Here is a 19,345-nt window from a genome sequence, read left to right on the forward strand (position 1 = left end):
CCGCCCACAACTTTCGCTCGTTCGCTCTTTTTGTTCTTTCAACCAGACAGGCGCTGCACGGCGAATGTCCTTGGAAATTGATTGACACGGGCAGGAAATTAAAACAGGTTTGCCGACGACTCGGCTTTAAGTTTATGCATTTTCGGCGGACCAAATCGGCTAAACGGATAGCTGGCAATCCGACCGACGACGCAGACCATTAACGAAATTGGATTTGATTATTTATACATGAGCGAACATCGAGGAGCAACTCTCAGTGATCGGCCACAAAAAGAACGATGTCATAAATCACATTACACAGCACAACAAAGCACAGTAAACACAAAGAGGAGGAGGAGGAGGAGCAGGAGGATGTGGGCACTCCGCCAGTTTCTGAGTGAGAGGAAGTGTTATTGATGAGCATTTAACATTTGTTATTTCCGCAGACTGGCTTTAAACTTTTCGCCGGGCTGGCGTCATCTGGGTATCTTTACGATGGGTATAGCTCGCTCCGGTCGATAATTTAGTTAATAGTTTTAGTACGATTTAGATTTTGGCAACGCAAGCGATTCCATTCGGCCCTAGTCGATAGAGATTCGCTCGGGGAGCTGGGGCAAATGGGATTTGGGGAATCTCCGCTTGACGAGGCCTGCTGATGATTTGCCTTTCCGACTGGTGGTGGTCTGTTTGGTCAATAAAAGGGCAACGTCATGTTTTATATTGGCTCTCATGCTGTCGAGGCCCATAAATTAGGCCAAATTCCATTTGACTGAGCTTTGTGCCTTGACTGCGGGCCCCTACTTGCCTTTCGCTACTTATTTTTTTTTTTTTTTATTTATTTTATACATTTATACTTTATGCGCTCTTTATTTTTTTTTTTTTTAGTCGAGCCGAAGTCCTTGCGACAATTTATGGCTACACACTTCGTCCATTAGGAAGCCGCTTAAAGGCCAAACTTTCAAGGCAGTCCATTAACAATGGCAACAACTTAAAGCCGCGTTTCACATGGCGTATGCGTAATTTGCCATTTCCTTTGCATCGCTTTCCATTGCTGGCTAGACGAAGTCTGGCCACTGGATTTATTGACCTGCCACTGTGGCAAGGTCAACTGCGTTTGTTTTCCAATATCGAGCAATGAATTAGTGGACCAACTTTTGGCATCTATCAACAAAATTGGCCGCTACTGTTTACAGAGATTAACTTCTGACCAACTCGCTGCATAATTTTGAATATTTTAAATTCTGTATAGAAATGAAAGTAATTTCCGAAAACCCAATTAACGTAAGCCCCTTGAAGGGTTTGTGTTCATAGTCAAAAATCAAAACACATAATTAGCATAATCACCAGATAAGTCGTCGGTCCAAGATGGGGTTTTCTTTTATTTCGAATGCCATGGAAAAGGACATAGAAATCTCCGACTGGAAACTCTAAAGCTAATGTTTTGCCAATTCAAATGCCGAGTATGGGAGTGTGCAAAGTTTTGTTTGCATTGCCTGAGCACATAATTCTGGTTATAAATTTCCCTGGAAATAAACACTTTCTCCTTTCTCTCGCAGGTGTATTCTCTTTCCCTGTAAGCCGGGATTAGGACTACAGCTCCATTTTGTTTGGGGTAACGTTTACCAGTGCGATTGCTACGAGTACATTCTATAGCCCACAGCATCTGGCTCACGTCTGAGTTCCCTGGAAGTCTGTTACCGGGCAATTTATGCCCGCACGTATATTGTATAAATAGAATTGATTTTGCCTAAGCATCGCGTATATTTTACCTGTGCAGGTGATTTAATGTCTGGCGACATATTCTGCCATTTGGCACTCGCTTCGCAGCCATCACGTACGTGGGCTGGCATCCTTATCGCCGTATCTTTAAGCTGCGTGCAAATCCGAATTCATTTTCCGGGGATTCCATTATGTGAGCTGGGCCTGGATAAACAAGGAGGAGCACACACACACACACACACACGGGGGAATGGTGCTCCACTCAGGAGTGTTTCTCGGCAGAGAAAAACAATTATGCTCGAAATATTACTGGCATGCGAATTGCTGTTCCACTGGCTTGGCAGTCTGTTTCGAATCTGATTAAAGGGAAATTAATCCCAGGGGCTCGGTAAACTATTGTATTATTTACCGGGCTTTGATGCAGAGTAAATATTGAGATATGATTGTTTGCACTTGCAGGAGGTTTCAAGTACACATTTGCACCGCATTTCGCCACTGCTTATGGCTGAAACCGACTCTCTGAAAGCAAAAGTATTTAAGCAACAAAATTCTAAAATGGGTTAGCAAACAAATTAAAAACTCTTGGCAACTTTTTGCCAGTATTCAAGCTTATCAAACAGGAAACTTTAGCACCACCATCCCCCTGCAACCGTTTGTGGAGCAGTTGTTATTTTGGGGATCTTCTTACAGCAGGACTAGCGAATCCCGAACCCGAATTCGCCTAATTCAAAAACACATGTAGGTGCTTGCACTGAATATTCGCAGTCGAAAAGTACACAAAACAACAGCAAATAAATAAATAAATACTTCCGGACTTAGCTGGAACAAACCTCCGGTTGTGTCCACAAATAGAAGCTAATGAAGGAAGCTTTTCACAACGCCAAAAAAAAAAAAAAGAAAATAAGAAGAGGAAAAAAACAAGACTTGCTTGCGACTCTGCCTTTTGCAATTTTTATTTTCATAAATACTCAAAGCATGTTTGCTCAGCTCATAAAAACGCAGCGCACACGGCATTTCCTCCCGATTTTTCCAGCTTGCAGGAAAAGCCGAGCAAGCCAAGGCCCAAGTGGCTCATAATCTGAGCAATTTGCCAGCATTTTATGTGATTTTTGTAGCTACTTGTACTCGTATTTGTAGTACTACTTGCTCCCATCAGAAGACAACTGTGGGCATCGCGTGGAAGTGAGTTTACTGCATCATTTGTATGCAAATTGGAATAACATATCGGATGCTCCTCCATGTTGCAGCAACTGCACGCTGTTTTCGCAAGGAATTGAACTTATAATCCGTCTCTTTGTCTCGTATGCATTTATCAGCTGCTAATCAAAATCAATTAGATTGCATGCCATATCATTTGGATGCGATGCCGGCAGATTCGCCTCCACGCTGCTTCCCCGTTGATTGGCAACCCGCCAGGCAGCCAGAAAAAATTATCCAATTTAAAAGTCAAATGTCATTTTTTCGTATTCCTGGCACGCTGCTCCATGTTTGTGTCGCTGTGTTTGCGTTTGTTTTTCCTTTTTTTTATTTTGACGCCATTGCCGACACATAATGTGAATTACCTAACAAAGGTGGTCCTGCTGATGAGTTGACGACGGGGCTGAAACGGAGCAGAGGGCGCCATTTCCATTACGACCGGTCCGGAATACCCTTTCCGAAGGATGCGAAAACTATCAGCAGCAGCAGGACACTTTTGGGTTCACAAAAGTACAAAAGTAATCACTTAAAGAAATCAATTTTTCTTGATTCTATTTAGAGTTAAGATATCCTTCGATGTTTAAACTCTACATACCCAAAAGTGAAGATTGGAATGTCACTTTATGTTCAAAAAGTACCCAAAAGGGTATTGGCACTTCGGTAAACCGAATCTCTGCGCTGCTCGAATCTTCTTTTGACGGGTTTTGCTTCCGTTTCCGCTTCTTTTGCTATTTTGGTAAAAGACATTTCATTCTTTCTTTGCCAACGACAGAAAAATTACCCGAATTTCATTTAACGCTCCAACTTTGTCACCGGCAGCAACAAGGACACTCGCACACACACTTCCTTGTTGCTTTGCCCATGCAAAGCGAATGCGTTGAGTTTGTTAATGTGTTTGCATAAATTTGCTGGAGTGAAAAGGGGCGGGGGCGAAAACCGAGAGTAGGATGTGTTTAGGTCCTGAGTGAATGGTTATGGAAAACCTGAGCAACAACAAGGACATTTCGAAAGGTTTAGTTTCGGGGGCCACACAGAAAGAAACCAAAGGAACAATAAAGTTGTAAACAAAACTGCAGTTCTTTTAATTTAAGTTTTGCTAAAAAAGACAGTGAGATACTAAGCTATACTACTACTAGATGCCTTTATATTTTACAATTGCTTTACAATAACTTTAAAAAAGATTTTGCAAAGGTACTTTAGTTTTATTTCAACAATAAATCAAAAATTCCTAGGTCAATTTCACACTAGAATGACATTTGTTCTCCATGTAGAGTGGGTCTGCCTTTTCGCCCGGACAATCCAATTTCTTTAGAGTCGACTGGGCAAAGGACTGGCCGTGGGCATTAATCAGACTAAGCGCCCTCGTGCCCCCAGATGCAACTGCTCTTTGCTAGAAATTGGATTGTTAGTTTTGAAACGGTCTGGTCCACGTATGGAGGTCGGAGGTCGGGTTACCTGCATCACTAGCCACTCGCCGGTGACGAGGGCTGGATCCTGGAAAAGAGAGAGTTCAGCTGTCAACGGGTTCACAACGGGTGCCCGCATGCTGAGTTGGGAGCTGGGTGGGGGGTTGTGGTGGTTCGGTGGCTGGGTGTCTGGGTGGCTGGATGTCATGGGTTAAGTGCATGAGAGTGTCGCCATTAACCCCCTGCAGTCCGCTGTCCTTTTTCCGCCCCTTTGTCGTAATGCATTAGCCCTGTCCAACCAAAGCCCGGACCCGGAATCAAACTGTGTCCCTATTCCCTCGGCGACTCCATTTCCAGTTGTCGGACAGCAAAGCCCCCGGCGAAAGAGACCGATTTAGATGTCCTTTTCTGGTTGGGGATTCGTTTGACTTGCTGTGTCCTTTATGAATAATTGATGCCAGCACCCTCACACCCCAAGGAGCGTGGAGAGCGTCAATTGTTTATTTATTGTTCGATTGGAATGGTCCCTGCACTACCAAAACCGCGACACTTGCAAATGCAAAATTCATGGACTTTTCTATTGCTATTTTCGTGGCGATGTAACACGCACAAAGCACAAACCATGTTTATGCGAGGATAAAGATGAAAATAAGATGTTTGGTCATAAAACTAGTTTACTGCAATGCAAGGAATATGTAGAGCTTATATTTCAGTGCCATCTTACAGTGCCATCTCCTAAGTGTGCCGAATCTCAGGCAAACATTCATCCAAATCAGAGCTTAAGCAATTATATAGAGACCAGTACAAACTAAAGCTTAAAAGCCTTCCATAAACTGCAGCCAAATCCGTACTAATCGTGCATAGTGGCGCATGATCCCGGGCTCAAAAGTGGAAGTCACACCTCCATGTGGTTGGAGTGGCAATTACTCTTCTTGCTGCTGTGCCATTATGTCCTCATCCTCATTGATACTGAATACAGAATAGAGGATACTGGATGCCTCCCCACATCTCCAACCAGCGCTGCTGCCAACTTCTAGTCCATTGTGTTTGTTGTTGTGTGTCTCTGTTGACGTTTGGTCTCGCCTTGGAGAAATTTTTATGGCTCATAAAATTCGAAATTAGAACTGCTGCTGCTTCCTGTGTCTGGTGTCTGGAATATATTGTGTACTTGTACGGGAAATGTGCCTTTGTGCGGAGTATAAAATCGTAATGCTTTCTCCTCACCGCCTTTTGAGCGCACGGAAATCTGGACCAGCCGAGTGGATTTTCTTTTCAGAATTAGTATTACATTTAAATGGCGTATAATTTGTTAGCGCCATAATATTTATGCGGGCTGTGGCCGTTCACTTTTATTTATGTTCACTCCGCTGCCTTTTTGCCGCGCAATTTTCCCCAGTTGACAATCAAGCGCACTTCTTGCGAATCGCGTTTAATTTGCGTGCTAGAGGCACTCGGCTGCCACAATGCAGCGGCCACGCGGCGTATGCGCAATTTACGCGTTCTCGGGAAAACAATCATATACATATGTAGTTGTGTTGTTTTACCGCCGCCTAGATGCGGAAATTTTTAATTGCCGACTTAAAGCGAATTTGAGAGCATGACTCTTTGTTGCCCCCGATGCCTTTGTGGCCAAGAAAACGGTCCGGCAGCCGGATTACGCTAACTCGCTCCTCGCTGAATTCAGGAATAATGTGCGCGACCTTCAGTTCTGTTGAAGGGAAAGTACGCAACACAGAAATAACATTATTCAAAGAAAACATTTTTCTTACTCTCGGAAAACGTGAAAGCGGCAAGGGGCATAGAGAAATGTGAAAGGTGGAAGGGAAAAATAAATAAAAGACCATGGCAAAATTCTTTTCCCCAGGAGGATATCTCAGATTTTTAATAAGAATCCGCGGCTCACACGGAAGAAAAAACATGCACAAACTATTGACTGGGTACTCTGTAGTTTTAAACCATTTAAAGACGCCTCAAAATCAAATTGATATATTTAAATACTTTATTAATCTAAATTATGTGGGCAAATCCTGTTTAAAACATTAGATTTGTACACTTAGGTAACAGCATGGACGAGAGCTTTGATTTTACTATTGATTTTTTTCCTGTATATTTTGTCTCCCACTTTTTTCGTTGCCGTAATTTCCGAACTCATCCCATCGAGTTCATCACCATTCATCGTATTCCTGACTGTCCGGGGCTAATCATTGGATTTTCTCCTTCCGTTTCAGCGTTTCCCCGAAAAGGCGGACACAAGGAGAGCGCGTGGGTGGAGCGGTGAAATGGGCGGTGGCGCCCTGACCATCCGCCCAAATCAGCGGCGGGGCACGGTGCGGATGCGTTATGTACTCGTCCTGGCCTTTGACAACTGAAAATGGCAAAAGGTAGCTGAGCAACGGCAGCAGCAGTCCCTGCGAATCGATAACCGCAACACACAAAGTGCTGATCAGCCAATCAAGGCGAGCAACTAAGCGATATAGGGGTGCACTCAAAGCGTCCCGAAAAAAAAAAAAAAAAACTAGAGCCCCGAGCCCCAGGATGCGGATGTGGGTGCGGATGCCGCAGGCTGTGCAGCTGCTGTTTGCGATGGGCTTGTGGGCGATGCAAGGTCACGCGCAGTTGGATTCAGAGCCAGAGGCAGTCGGAGCAGAAGGAGCAGCGGGACCTGGATCCCCAGCGCCACGGAACCGCATCAAGGCGGAAGCGGATGCCCTGATGACAGGCGACAGCTTCAACATTCGCCACGGGCGCTCTCGGTCGCATTTCCTTCATGGCAGCACAAACAGTAGCAGCAGTAGCGGCATTGGGAGTGGCGGTGGGACCACACGCCTCACCCTGATCCCGCCCACACAGCTGCCGGGTGTGGGTGGGACCTCGCCGGCTCCCGTCACGCACAAAATCCGCAAATTGCACAAGAAGAAAATCAACGAGAGCATACGCAAAAGTGTGGACAAAAGTCTGGGCCTCCGCCATACGCCGAAGAATCACCGCAGTTTGGCCGAGGCCGAGCACCTGCAGGGTCGTCCTGCCAGCGAGGACGCCGAGGATACGGCTCTCAGCGAGGTCATGCAGCTAGCGGATGAGATTGAGCTGGAGAGCTCATTCGTGACGGCGGCCCCAACAGGTGATCCGGATATTGGTGTCAAACAGGCACGCCAATTTGTGCGTGATGAGGCCAATTACCAGGAGGACGATGATGATACTATCGACGACGACGAGGAGCTCGATGAGGAGGAGGAGGAGGCTCCAATGTCCACCACCATCAAGCCCAAAATCGCCAGTACCCGCCTGCTGCCGGTGAATGGCACTTGGCAGCGAATGGGCACCATATCGCGGGACTCCCCCCCGGAATCGGATTACGACTCTAATGCCCTGGACAACGCGCAGGAGGACGAGGAGGAGGAGGAGGGTCAACCATTTGGCAAGCTGCTGCCGCTCAACGAAAGCCTCGCCACCACCGAATGGATGGACGATGGGGCTCAGCGGGAACCGGAGGCGGAGGCCAGATCCCAGGCGGCCAGCATGGAGGTCAAGCAGATCAGCTTCGACAGCGATGGCGACTCCGATTCCGAGGCGGGACTGGACACCTCCGAGGTCACCATGGACGACGGCTATCCGCCGGATGCGCAAGTCGATGACAAGACCAAGCAGCTGGTCATTGGCGATGTGGAGGAGGATTCCGGCGACAACATGGAGTCCAACCAGTTTACCGCCGACGTGATTAACGCGCGGGACAGCAAGATCGATCTGGTGTCCAAGTTCCTGCAGTATATCGAGCAGCAGCATCTGATGGGCTCCAACTGCGTGGCTGGTACTTCGCTCAATCTGGGCGAGGGCGTGGTCGACCGGTATGCTCAGGACAGGTTCCGGGTGGAGGCCGAGGTGGCCGTCAATCGCGCCAATATGCTGACCAGGTGAGTGGATGTCACGGACAAAGTTTTCCGAGTTACTCAGCCCACATCATATTCACATGCCAAACTTTTCCAATCGAAAGTTTTCGGCCAGACGGTTGGCGAATGCAAGTGAAAATGGAAATGGAAATGGAATCCGTACTGAACAATTGCGGTCAAGAAAGTAGTGTGCTTTCCCTGAAGGTCATTCGAGGGTCAAGATACATATGAAGGATATTTATGTGATATTTTGTGAGCATAGGTAAGGATGTCGAGTTACATTCTAATCCGGAACAGGCATCAATCCTTCGAAAATGTTCACTTCGAATTTATATAATTTCGCCGTACTCTATCGCCTCGTCCTCCTGCGGGACTTCCGACTCCATCGTCATCAAATCCTCCTCGGAGGGCGAGAAATCGTTGGTTATGTGAAAGGTCTGGCGAATCTCCTCCGTCGTGCGGCCTTTAATCATGTTGGCCACCGTCATGCAGGCGGCGTTCAGCAGATTGGGAATGTCCAGGTAGTTGGCCGCCAAGATGAGTTCGAAGAGCGTGCCCTGATCCATGGACAGGAACTCGGCGTCCCAGGGGGTGATCTGCACAGCGACGGACTTGGCCGCTTCCTCTTCGTTCTCCTCTGCAATGTCCTCGCGATGATGCTTGGCCCAAATGAGGACCTTCTTCAGGATCGTCGAGTTCACATTGGGCAGCGGGATAAGAGTGTCGTTCTCCGCTTCCACTGGACAATCCTCCAATAGGGTCTTAATGGTGCTCGAGCACTTGGCAGTCTCGATGTCGGTCTCGAAAATTTCGCCATCGGAGGACTGCAATTTGATGACTGGCATGGTCCGTTTTCGCCCACAAAGGGTTTTCCTTTAAGGTTATCTGGTACAGTTCAACTTTTCAAGAAAATCTGTCAGTGCCAACTTGACAGTTAAAAATTAAACAGAACAGATTCGTAATGGAAACAAATTGGTGATTCATCAAATTCAAACAAATGTCCATGGAATGGAGATAGCATTTATTAACAATTTAGACAACATTTTTATTTCAATATAACGAGCAAAATCGATTAGATATTGGCAGAAATACACAATTTTAGTTTCATAACATATTTATTGTTGTATAAGTAATAGTTGATTGCCGCTTACAATGGTATTTACCATGTTCTACACAATGGACATTTCAATTGCAGCACAATTTATTGCTGTTTGTTATAACAGAAAAATATGAAATATTTAGGGCCCATTTCGAATACGGAAATAAAAACAAAACCAGGGATTTGGCCTCCATTTTCCCTTTTCAATTCACCATCGCTCATTGCTCGGGGTTCACTTTGCAGCAGATACTCGCCATTTTCTGCTCATCTAGATTGGCCCGTGTCCTTTGTCAACAAGGAGCATAATGTGCTTTTCTTGTTGCGGTGGCTCTCGTCGCTTGTTGGCCATAGTTGGCAGAACTACCATCGCTTTCCCTGCGATTTTCCTTCGATTTTTCCGTCCGCCTGGCTGCGTGCAATTTTTTGATAAAAGTTCAATTACTTAGCGTGGCAGGCGTGCCGAGCAAAAAGTTTGCACCATTCTTGTGGCCAAAACGGAAGGCCAGCTGGCGGAGGACATTGATTTACCTGGACAACCAAAGCGATGGCAATTCATTTGGTTTTTCTTGGAATTTCCAGCTGTCCAGGCTGGCCAAACGGAGCAAGCTGACCAATCTGATGTGTGTGCTCATTGTTTACTCGTGTCCATTCCGCTTCCATCATCGATTTGGCAGTGTATCGTGTATCAGGATAACCGCCCCAGTGACAATCCCAAGGACATGCCAGCCCAGCTCCCATGTTTTCTGAGCTCTTCTTTTCTTCGGCAGCTCTCTCTCTCTCTGTTCAGCAGCCAGGCACAATAAACACAAAGTTTCTTCAGATTTCGCATATCTGGGTATGAAGTCCGAGCACCAAAGTTACGGACTCCAAAGTCCTGTGTGTTCCAATGTCCAAAGTCCAAAGTCCAAGTGTACGAATGTCCTTGCCTGCATGCACGCATCGTATGTGTCAATGCCGATGGGGATGTGCTCCGTGCAGACATTAGACCTGGAATTTATGTCCTTCTGTTTTTCTTGAGTGTCTTTGTGGCAAATAGCAATAGAGAAATCAGCAAAAAAGCAAACTTTTTCTGAGCCAAAACGAGGGCAACGTGGGTGTGTGGCTGGCTTCGTGCAACAGGCCATTGGATATCGTCCAACCGTCGATGGTCACCAAATTCCGATGACATAATTTTCCAGCTTAGATGACAACTTTTTGTGCGCTGATTGAGCCAGGAAATCAAAGCCATTTGTTAACGAAAAACTCATTTGTTAAAAGCCGCACAGAAAGGACGACAGGACTACAAGCTGATGAATCCAAGGAACGATTGCCGCTTGTCAATAAAACGCACAAATAAACAATTAACCCAAACGACTAGCAGCTCGACAAATTAAGTGACAGAGGGGAAAGGTCGGTCGATAGCGAGGAAAGGCGGGAAAAGGAGAGAAAAATGGGAAATGCGGACAATGTCGTAACTTGGCCTGGGGAGCAATAAAATGTCAAAGACTCACTGTCAATAAATTAAATTGCAAACGGCCACGGATCTGGCACGGGATCAACATTATTGCATTTAGTGTCATATGCCAGGCATTTGTTTTCATTATTTGTTCAGCGGGGAATGTGGCCTCTGGGACTGAACTCCACTTCCTTGATTTATCCAGCTCGACATCCATAAATCCAATGGATTGCCCAGATACTGGTTCATAATTGCAGGAGGGATGGCGGCTAATCAGGACCCGTATTAATCAGTTTTCCTTGTGTTAACATAATCAAGGATGGCCGGAAACTTTTCCTTCAGCGGAAAAAGGGAAACTCGAAGGAGGAAAGCAAAGGGAAATCACAGGGAAAGCGCTACACAGATAGATACTAATTGAAGTTATTGTTTTGTGATACATTGTTATCGCCCTGCCAGCAAGGGATCCTGTTCCGTGTTGCCGCTCGCTTTTTGGTTTGGGCATTTCCCGTTTACTTTGTTGCGCAAACAAAAACAAGGATAACATTTAAGGAAAACAACGGGCGGCAGGAGCAGAAGGTGAGCCCAGGGGGCGGGCTAAATGGCAGTCAGGAAAAACAATATCAATTCAAGTTGAAATTACGAGCTTCAATTGTTTTCTTGCCTTGGCCACTTTTCGTTAGTTTCCGTTCACGCCGCCAAAGTGCAGACGGCAAACAGAAAGGAAAAGCGACTTTAGCTCGTCGCGCACACACACACGACACAAAAGCGCTGAGGGGAAAGGAAAATTGTGGCAGTGTGGCAGTGTGGCAGTGTGGCAGTGTGGCGGTGTGGCAGTGTGGCAATGTGGCGGATGGAATCGGAAAACTTTTAAGTACTTAAATGTGTTGTCGTCGCGCAGAGAGAAGGTGAGAATCATGCGAAGGACCTGCTGCCGCCATTTTTTTCATGTTTCGAAATTGAGTTTCCGGTTGCCTGTTCTCTGCCAACAAAACTCCTTTGTTGCTACAACTGGCTTTTGCGACTTCAAGTGCACATCTCTCTTATTTGCCAGGCAATGATTTTGTTATTTTCCAGCGGAAGTTCGGCGATAAACTTGGCAAATAATTTATTGCCAAAGCCGTCGCTTGTTTCAACTTGCAATGCCTTTGGAATTCGAGTGCCGTTTGCGTTCCAGCTCGTACAACAAATCGAAATTGAAATCTGCATAAGCGATGCAGTTTCCAATTGCCAGCGGCAATAAAACGCGACAGCAGCAAGGACATCCCCACCCCCCGAAGCGGATTCAACCGCCCCATCCAAACCCATCCTCACAGCCGCGTCATTGTCAACATCCTTCAAAAGTTCTCTTCAAACGGAACCAAACAAATATCTATGCAAGTCAATGTTCAGGAAACGGTTGCGCACGGAGAGAAATGCTGGATGTCCTTGGAGCTTTAAGGATACTAGTGTTGCATTTAAAAAATGCATAGCAACAGCTTCTATATTTCATCCACACTTTTATATTAATTTTGAATCAATATTATTTTCTATACTGTTTACTAAGCAAGCAAACTTTTCTCTCTGTGCTGCCAACGAGGTCACAGCAAGCCACTACCCACACATGATTTCTCGCAGTGTTGTGCTGGGCTTTGGGACTTTGTGCCGCTTGATTTACTCGACTCGGCATTTGCCCAGCGGGTGGTGCTAATAACACTGCCTCCTTTCACCCCTTCCGCCCCTTGCGACCTGCCACACCCACCGACCTTTGCACCCGCCAGCTTTATTGTTGGCCGCTGCAGAATGCAGTTGTCTAGCCCCCAAATGGAAATTGTTTTCATTTTGTGCAAAACAATCCTAATGTGCATTCTTCCCCCGCCGCCCGCCGCCTGGAAACCCGCAACTGAGAATGTAGCTGCCACTGACGCGGACATGCATGCCCATCTAGGCCAGCGGCGGCAGTTGGCCCCATCCTGGAGCGAATGGGTGGGCAGTTTCTTTGCAACCTGTACACCATGCCACAGCGCCACCTTGCCACCGCGGCACCACTGCACCACATCACCACTTTTCGCGGCCCTTTTTCCAGCTGGTTTATTTCAGCCCACTACTCGCATCTGGGCTTGACTCGTCGTCTGTTGGCGATGTTGGATGCAAATGGTTCTGGTTCTGGTTCTGCATCTGAATCAGGCTGCGGTGATTCCCCCCTTTGACGCATTTCGTCGGGTAACAGTGAAGCCTCTCAGCTAACTGACCCGGAAACCGACACTCTAGCATTTGATTTCTGTATTTGTGGCTTTGTAGTTTCTAATTTCTATAGTTATATCAAATAATTGATATATTATTTCTTAATACTACAATACAAGCTATATATATTTTCCCAACCGAATCGTATTCAATTTTAGTTTCCAAAGAACATTTTGGAATGTCTCCAGCTGAATTGAATCAAATTGAATCAAAAGTGTCAAAAGTTTAGTCGCTAAGCGCAGTAGTTTCAGCTTAATTTAGTTAGGGAGTTGCACTTCGAGGCAGCAGTTCAACTTGTGGTAGGTCGTCTGTTAATGTTTCAGCCGGTTAGCCCCTTTCGGCGGCTCTGCCAACTACGCAACTGCAACGGTTTGGCGCGCTTTGTGAAACACATGTTGCCATAACTTAACAGCTTAACAAACTTGTCGAGTATCCCCCGAAAACAAGTCCTTCGCCGCGGCGCTTTCAAGTGGCTGGGCCACGCGGCGAATGCGTAACGTTTAAGCCACTGCAGCCTCCTTTTTTACACAGTCTATTTTTGCGCAATAAAAACATTTGGAGCGCGGAACTCAGAGCTCAAAGCCCAGAACCCAGAACCCACAATCCAGAGCCACAGACAGGCGGGCAAAGTTGGTCCTTTAGAGGAGCAAGGAGTGCCAGCCGTCGACTCATTATGCGCGGCGGCAGGAAATCAGAAAGGGAAACTTTTTGGCCAAAATGTTTGGCAACTTTGCGCCCTCGCACTCTGCGCCTGCAATAATAATCATCGGGCTGGCAAAGTGCGTTGCAAAGAAGTTAGCAAGTTGAAAGCAATTAATGGACTAAATCAAAAAGCATTTTTTTTCAACAATGGGCCAGAGTAGAGGGGGTCCTGCTTTGGTCGTGCGGTTCTTTGGTCCTGTGGCCGGCATAAACATGTCAACGGCAAACATGTCGCCTGGAGGCACAATTAGCCGCAAGCCAGCAGATGCCAGGCATCTAAAGTGCTCCAAACTGGGCCAACATGGGGTAACTTTTAATTAATTGAACTCCTTTTCCTGCTTGCTAATTGAACACACACTGTCATGTCGCATGAGTTTGCCAGTGCTTGCCGCTTGGGCAATACTTTTGATCTTTTGTCTTGGATGCCAACTGGGATGACAGCACTCCATGCTAAATTTGCCACATAACTCTTTAATTTGCATGGACTGAGTTTTAATCTACAAAAAAGATTGGCATACATAAACTTATCTAAAAGGCGACCCAATTTCCATCATAAAGTACAGCAACATTTTCCTATAACTTTATATGCTCTCACAGACATTAAAATAAAACATAATTCACAGAAGGTAATTAGCAGAGAATCATATCTAAATATATATCTTATCAGTTATGCCGTTGCCTCACCGTTTGATCATTTAATTATGGCCTAATTAAAATTGGCAAGAAGCCTTGACCGTTATGGGCCATTAAAAGCGCACCCGGCAAACAAATGAGGCAGGCCCAAGCGAACTTCAGACAAAAAAGGACCGTCGTCTGAGGAGCCCAGGGAAGCAACATCATCACGGCCATTCAGTCGCTCAGTCACTCAGTCACTCATTCATTCAGTCAGTCAGTCAGTCAGTGAGTCAGTCAGTTGGCCAGGCTGCTTTTCTAAGGATGTGCCAAAGTGTCCTGGCTTTGAATAATTAAACCGGAGCAGTTCGCTTTCAATTAAGATGACGACACGCAGTCGGAGTCGGAAGGCAACGGATACTCGAGGCTTTGGCTTTAGCTTTGGCCAAAAGGACACGGCAAGAGGACTGAAGAGTCCTCCAGGACTCTGGGTGCGTTCGTGTGTCCTTTGAGTTATCCGCAGAGTTCGTGGCCCCAGGTGCCGAAACTTGAAATTATATTTCATTTTGACTGCATAATTAATTTTTTCTTCACACTCTGCAGTAAAGAAATTAAATTTCCTTGTTTAAGTCTAGGCAATTAAGTTATTTGTTCGGCTCGCGTGCTGTTTTGCATTATTTTCGAAATCAATAGAGCCTTGGCATCGACTAGAACTCAAATATGAGCCCCCCTCCCCAGCGACGGTGTGACGTGGAAAAGCTGCGGAAAAGCCCATCCTCGACATGCAACGGCCTTCCGCCCAACTGCTTGGGAATAACAAAAAAAGCGGCTTAAGTGCCGCCAGGCGGCTTTTCTTCTCCATTTCGAGCATTTCCAAGGCGATTCGAGATTCTAATACGCGTTTGACTCGGCTGACTGGCATCATGTGCTTAAGAAATAAGCGAAACAGACTTGGACTGGGACTCCTCAAAATCGCTGTAGTTGAGAATTTTGACGTGTGCTGCCGTCTGCAAGGAGCGAAGAATAACTTTCTTTCTGGCCAGTAATGGCCAACATATTTTTAATTAAACGTCAGAGCGATCCTGTGCCCAACTTTCGAATGCAGGCAGCTGCGTAATTACCTACCACGCAGTTGGGCATCCCGAGCAACCGCATCATAGGAGGTTGTGGCTACGTGGCTCGCATCCTTTAAGCGGGCCTTTAAGCCTGCGACTCAGTTAACCCGTCTCCGCTCCAAAAGCGCACACAGACAAAGGCCAAAAGGTAGGAGCACTTTCGAGTACTTACCGAGTTACTTACTCCTGCAACCCCCTGTCCTGGATCCCACCTCTCGTCCTGGCCACCGGCACCTGAAGCTTGTTTTGCGCTTGCTTTCACCTCTTTCCCAGCACTCAAGTGCTGAAAAGTGTTTTTAGCACACTTTAGGACACAGTCTCAGGGGGCGGAAGGGGCGGAAAAGCCGGAAAACAGGCAACACTGCAACTGTAAGCGTTCCAAACTATTTAAGCATCGCCTGCATCTCAAGTTGTCTGCGGAGAATGTTAATTGGGGAACGAGGACTCCCAGGATTGCACGGTAAACAAATATGCAAGGATACGCACCTGAAGTGGTGTTCACCGCCAATGAAAAGTACTATGTATGTGCACAGATAGAAAAACATGAATTTTAAAGTGTAATATCAATCATGAATTTTTTAGGTATGCAATATTGTAAAATCTATGCGCTTGAAAAGCACCCATGTTGCTACCTCATGCAATTTTTCCAGTGAGATATTAGCTCTCATCATTGGCCATGTCGCAAAATGCGGGTGTTTTGGCCATAAATAATGGAAGGGAGTATGGGTGGAAAAAAGCTGTCAACTCCATGTCGAGCTCCCAGCTAAGTCAGCATTATCACCAGCGAACAATGTCGCCGGCACCATCATCATTAGGCGACTTTTGAGCCCCGAAACGTCCTTGGACACTCGCATGGATTTGGATGGGTGTTTGGGCGCGGATCTGGCTGACAAAATGCCTTTGACATTTACAAATGAGGCCCGCCAGCGAATTAATGAGCCACGCCCAATTAGCAAGTGCGTCACATGCGAGACTCGCAAGATCCAGTAGCAGCTTCTATTGCTCCTGGCTAATGTATTGGAAAATGGAATTGAAGTCGACGCTGTGACAATTTCTTTTGGGAGCTCACATTTTTTTCTGCGCCTCGCCTGCAGAGGCAACAATTTAATTAATATTACACAGGCAGGCGCAGAGATCTCACACCAAGCAGAACGTATCTTCAATGTAATTTTCTCGTTTGCCCACTTTCGAGGATGCAGGATGGCTGGCCTGGCAGGCTGGCGGGCTGGCGGGCTGGCGGGCCAAGGATGCGCGGGAGGACATCCTGCGCCGGGCCGCAGACAATGGAAAGCCAGGAGCGCACTTGAGCACAGTTTGAGGCGGGTTGAATGCGCCGCGCCTATACTCGCAAGTGTGCACTTGAAACAGCCAGCGGGCCATAACTCAGCCCTAAAACCGCCAGTCTTCCCAGCCGGGTTATAAATATAAAAATGACAGACCAACAAAAGCGAAAGGAAGGCAATTCTGGGTGCTCCTCCTCCAGTCCACTGGTTCCCTGGTTCACTGGCTCACTGCCTCACTGGTCCACTGAGCCACTTTCGGCGCTCTGCTCAAGTTGCTGCAAAACTTATTACATTATATTATTCATGCCCTGCCACCCCAAAGGGTTGCTCCTCATTTTGGGTTAAGACGAGCTACGTGCCCACACGGTTTCGAAGCAAATCGGTTAACGGCCTCTTGAAAATATTAAAGAACATTTTAAGGGCATTTGTAGAGCAAACTCAAATTAGTAGTTTAGGCCATCTTGGCAAATAGCTAAATTTCCATTTCCATTTAACTTGCATTGCGAGGCAAGAGTATTTTGGTTTCGGTACTTGAAATTTCCTAACACCGCATACATTTTGAATGCAATTTCCTGGCTGGGCCATCGCCATAAATTGCCATTTTTCCCTGGCCTGCAACTAATATCCGACGTATGCTTCGCTTGTTGTCTCCGCAGGATCTTCAAGACCACCGGCCGCTCGGTGCAGGAGGATGTCAACCTGCTGCACGCCTCCGTGCTGTCCATGGTGGAGTTCGACGATGATATATTCGCGGCCGGAAATTGCTTCGACTGGAACGAGCATCCCGCGCAGCCGGGCCTCTTTTGCCCGTTCGCCTACCGACTGCCGCCTCCGAATCTGGGAGCGGTTTTCGCCAAGGATCTGGCCATGGAGTATCACTATCTGGGCAACACCTCCGAATGGTTCTTCCTGGCGCGCAAGAATGCCGAGAAGGTGATAGCCCGCAACGAGCAGTATCTCAAGTGTAAGTATATCGGGCATGTCCCCTCTGATTTATTTGCCTGATTTATGGGTGACCCCGATAGCAGCCCCTCCGTAATACAAATACACGTACGTACGGCATTGAATGTTTATTTTTGGGAGCCTTAATCTGCGACTTCATTAGTCACCGCCCAGACATCAGGCTGCGAATCCTGTTGGTCCTGCCTAATTGCATATATTTTACCCGACCTTTTCACGGCCAAGGGTACCCGAAAATGTCGCCTGACAGCGCAACAATTAAGCTATAATATATAGTAGAAATCGGAGTGAGCAGTCCCTTTAACTTGGCAACTCCACTTTAAATGGAAATTACCTGGCCCATTCGCCCAGCTTTCCCTTTAAATCTACAATATTCGAGGCGATGCGATGGAAGGCATGCTAATGAATTTTAATGATGTTGGCATATCCCATGCTTTCCGTGCTTCCCATTCTTGTCCAACAGTTTGCATAACTTCAGCAAATGCACTCGACACGAGCGCGCCGCAACATTTCAAAATAATTTGCAAATTAAAGGTTACGGTTACGCCACGTCGCATCGCCAGCCGCATTCCCCATTTGCCGGCTTTTCCCGTTTTCCCATTTTCCGGCTTGCGTGTGCAACGGTGGCATGCAAATTATTTGTTTGCTTGCCTACAACTAATACTAAATGCCGCGGTTGTTCCACAACATGGGCTTTTCTGTACTTTCCCTGCCTTTCCACTGAGCGAATTGGTTTTCGAAATTCCGTGCCTTTGAATTTGGAAATAAAAAAGGCCTTAAAAAAAAACTAACTTTGCAGGTACCACGAATCATTTATTCCCTACGAACAGAATGAAGTGTACCACCCTGACTTAATGATTCTCCCTTTAGTTCTGCAAATGGAAGGACATAAGTAGAACACTCAATTTTAAAATGCAAAGATTGACAATAGTTGCTGCACTTTGACCTTTGCCCTGCCCAGTATAAAACCTTGAAGATAACTTTGTGGGTATTTTGCTCCGTGTGACCACACACTTGCATTCCCTCACCCGTAGATACAGAGATACGGAAAACCAGACTGGGCCGCAGGCTCAGGCCTGCAAATTGCATGGACGAAATTGCACGAGATGGCGCTGAAATATTTGTGTTACGTATACGCCGTGTGTTCGATCGCCCTCTTTGCCTGACTTTGGCTGTGACACACGCCCACTCAGCAGCATGTCCCTCCGTGGCCAAGGGAAAACAAATGGAATCGAAAACAAACATTCCGCAGAGCGGGTGGCAAATGTGGGTGGGCATGGCCGGGGCACATGGCCCATGCATACTAATGGCATTTTGGCACAGCCAAAAGCTGATTGCAGGCTGGCAGCCAACTATTTGCCATAGATAGATAGATAGATAGAAGTCCGGTCCTCGCTCGCTTGTTCGCAAATTGAAAAGACTGCCAAAAAAAAACTGGCCAAATTATATTTGTGGCTCTAACAATGAGCGAAAGCGTTTCCTGTTTGACATCGGGTCATTTATCTAAACTTCTTTAATTTTGATTTATGGGGTGCTGAAACCGCTGCCCTTCTCTTCGATTTATGCGAATTTGCATATTTGTTTGTCTTACTGCTCGCATATGTTCCTCCATTTTTTTTGGTAAGGATATCAAGGACATACGTAAAGTGTGGGCTTTTTCACACCACAACCAATTGGCGGGCTATTCAAGCGCAATTAATTTGATTATATGTTTGCGGTGCGCTAGGCAAA

General features: G+C 46.5%; 2 protein-coding genes across 2 annotated transcripts in view; one reads left to right on the forward strand and one right to left on the reverse strand.

The window, feature by feature from the left end:
• CG43795 (uncharacterized protein) overlaps positions 1–19,345 on the forward strand; it is a 47,861-nt gene that overhangs the window by 5,517 nt on the left and 22,999 nt on the right. The window contains exons 2-3 of the mRNA NM_001103965.3: positions 6,530–8,212; positions 17,311–17,618. Coding sequence (NP_001097435.2) covers positions 6,837–8,212; positions 17,311–17,618 — 1,684 coding nt within the window. The 5' untranslated portion in view covers positions 6,530–6,836. The remainder of the gene's footprint in view (positions 1–6,529; positions 8,213–17,310; positions 17,619–19,345) is intronic.
• SkpF (SKP1-related F) lies at positions 8,412–9,106 on the reverse strand. The gene has a single exon (NM_137952.3). The coding sequence runs from the start codon at positions 9,031–9,033 to the stop codon at positions 8,518–8,520; it is 516 nt and encodes a 171-aa protein (NP_611796.1). The 5' UTR covers positions 9,034–9,106; the 3' UTR covers positions 8,412–8,517.

This window comes from Drosophila melanogaster, chromosome 2R (assembly GCF_000001215.4).
Source record: "Drosophila melanogaster chromosome 2R".
In the NCBI taxonomy this organism is placed as follows: domain Eukaryota; kingdom Metazoa; phylum Arthropoda; class Insecta; order Diptera; family Drosophilidae; genus Drosophila; species Drosophila melanogaster.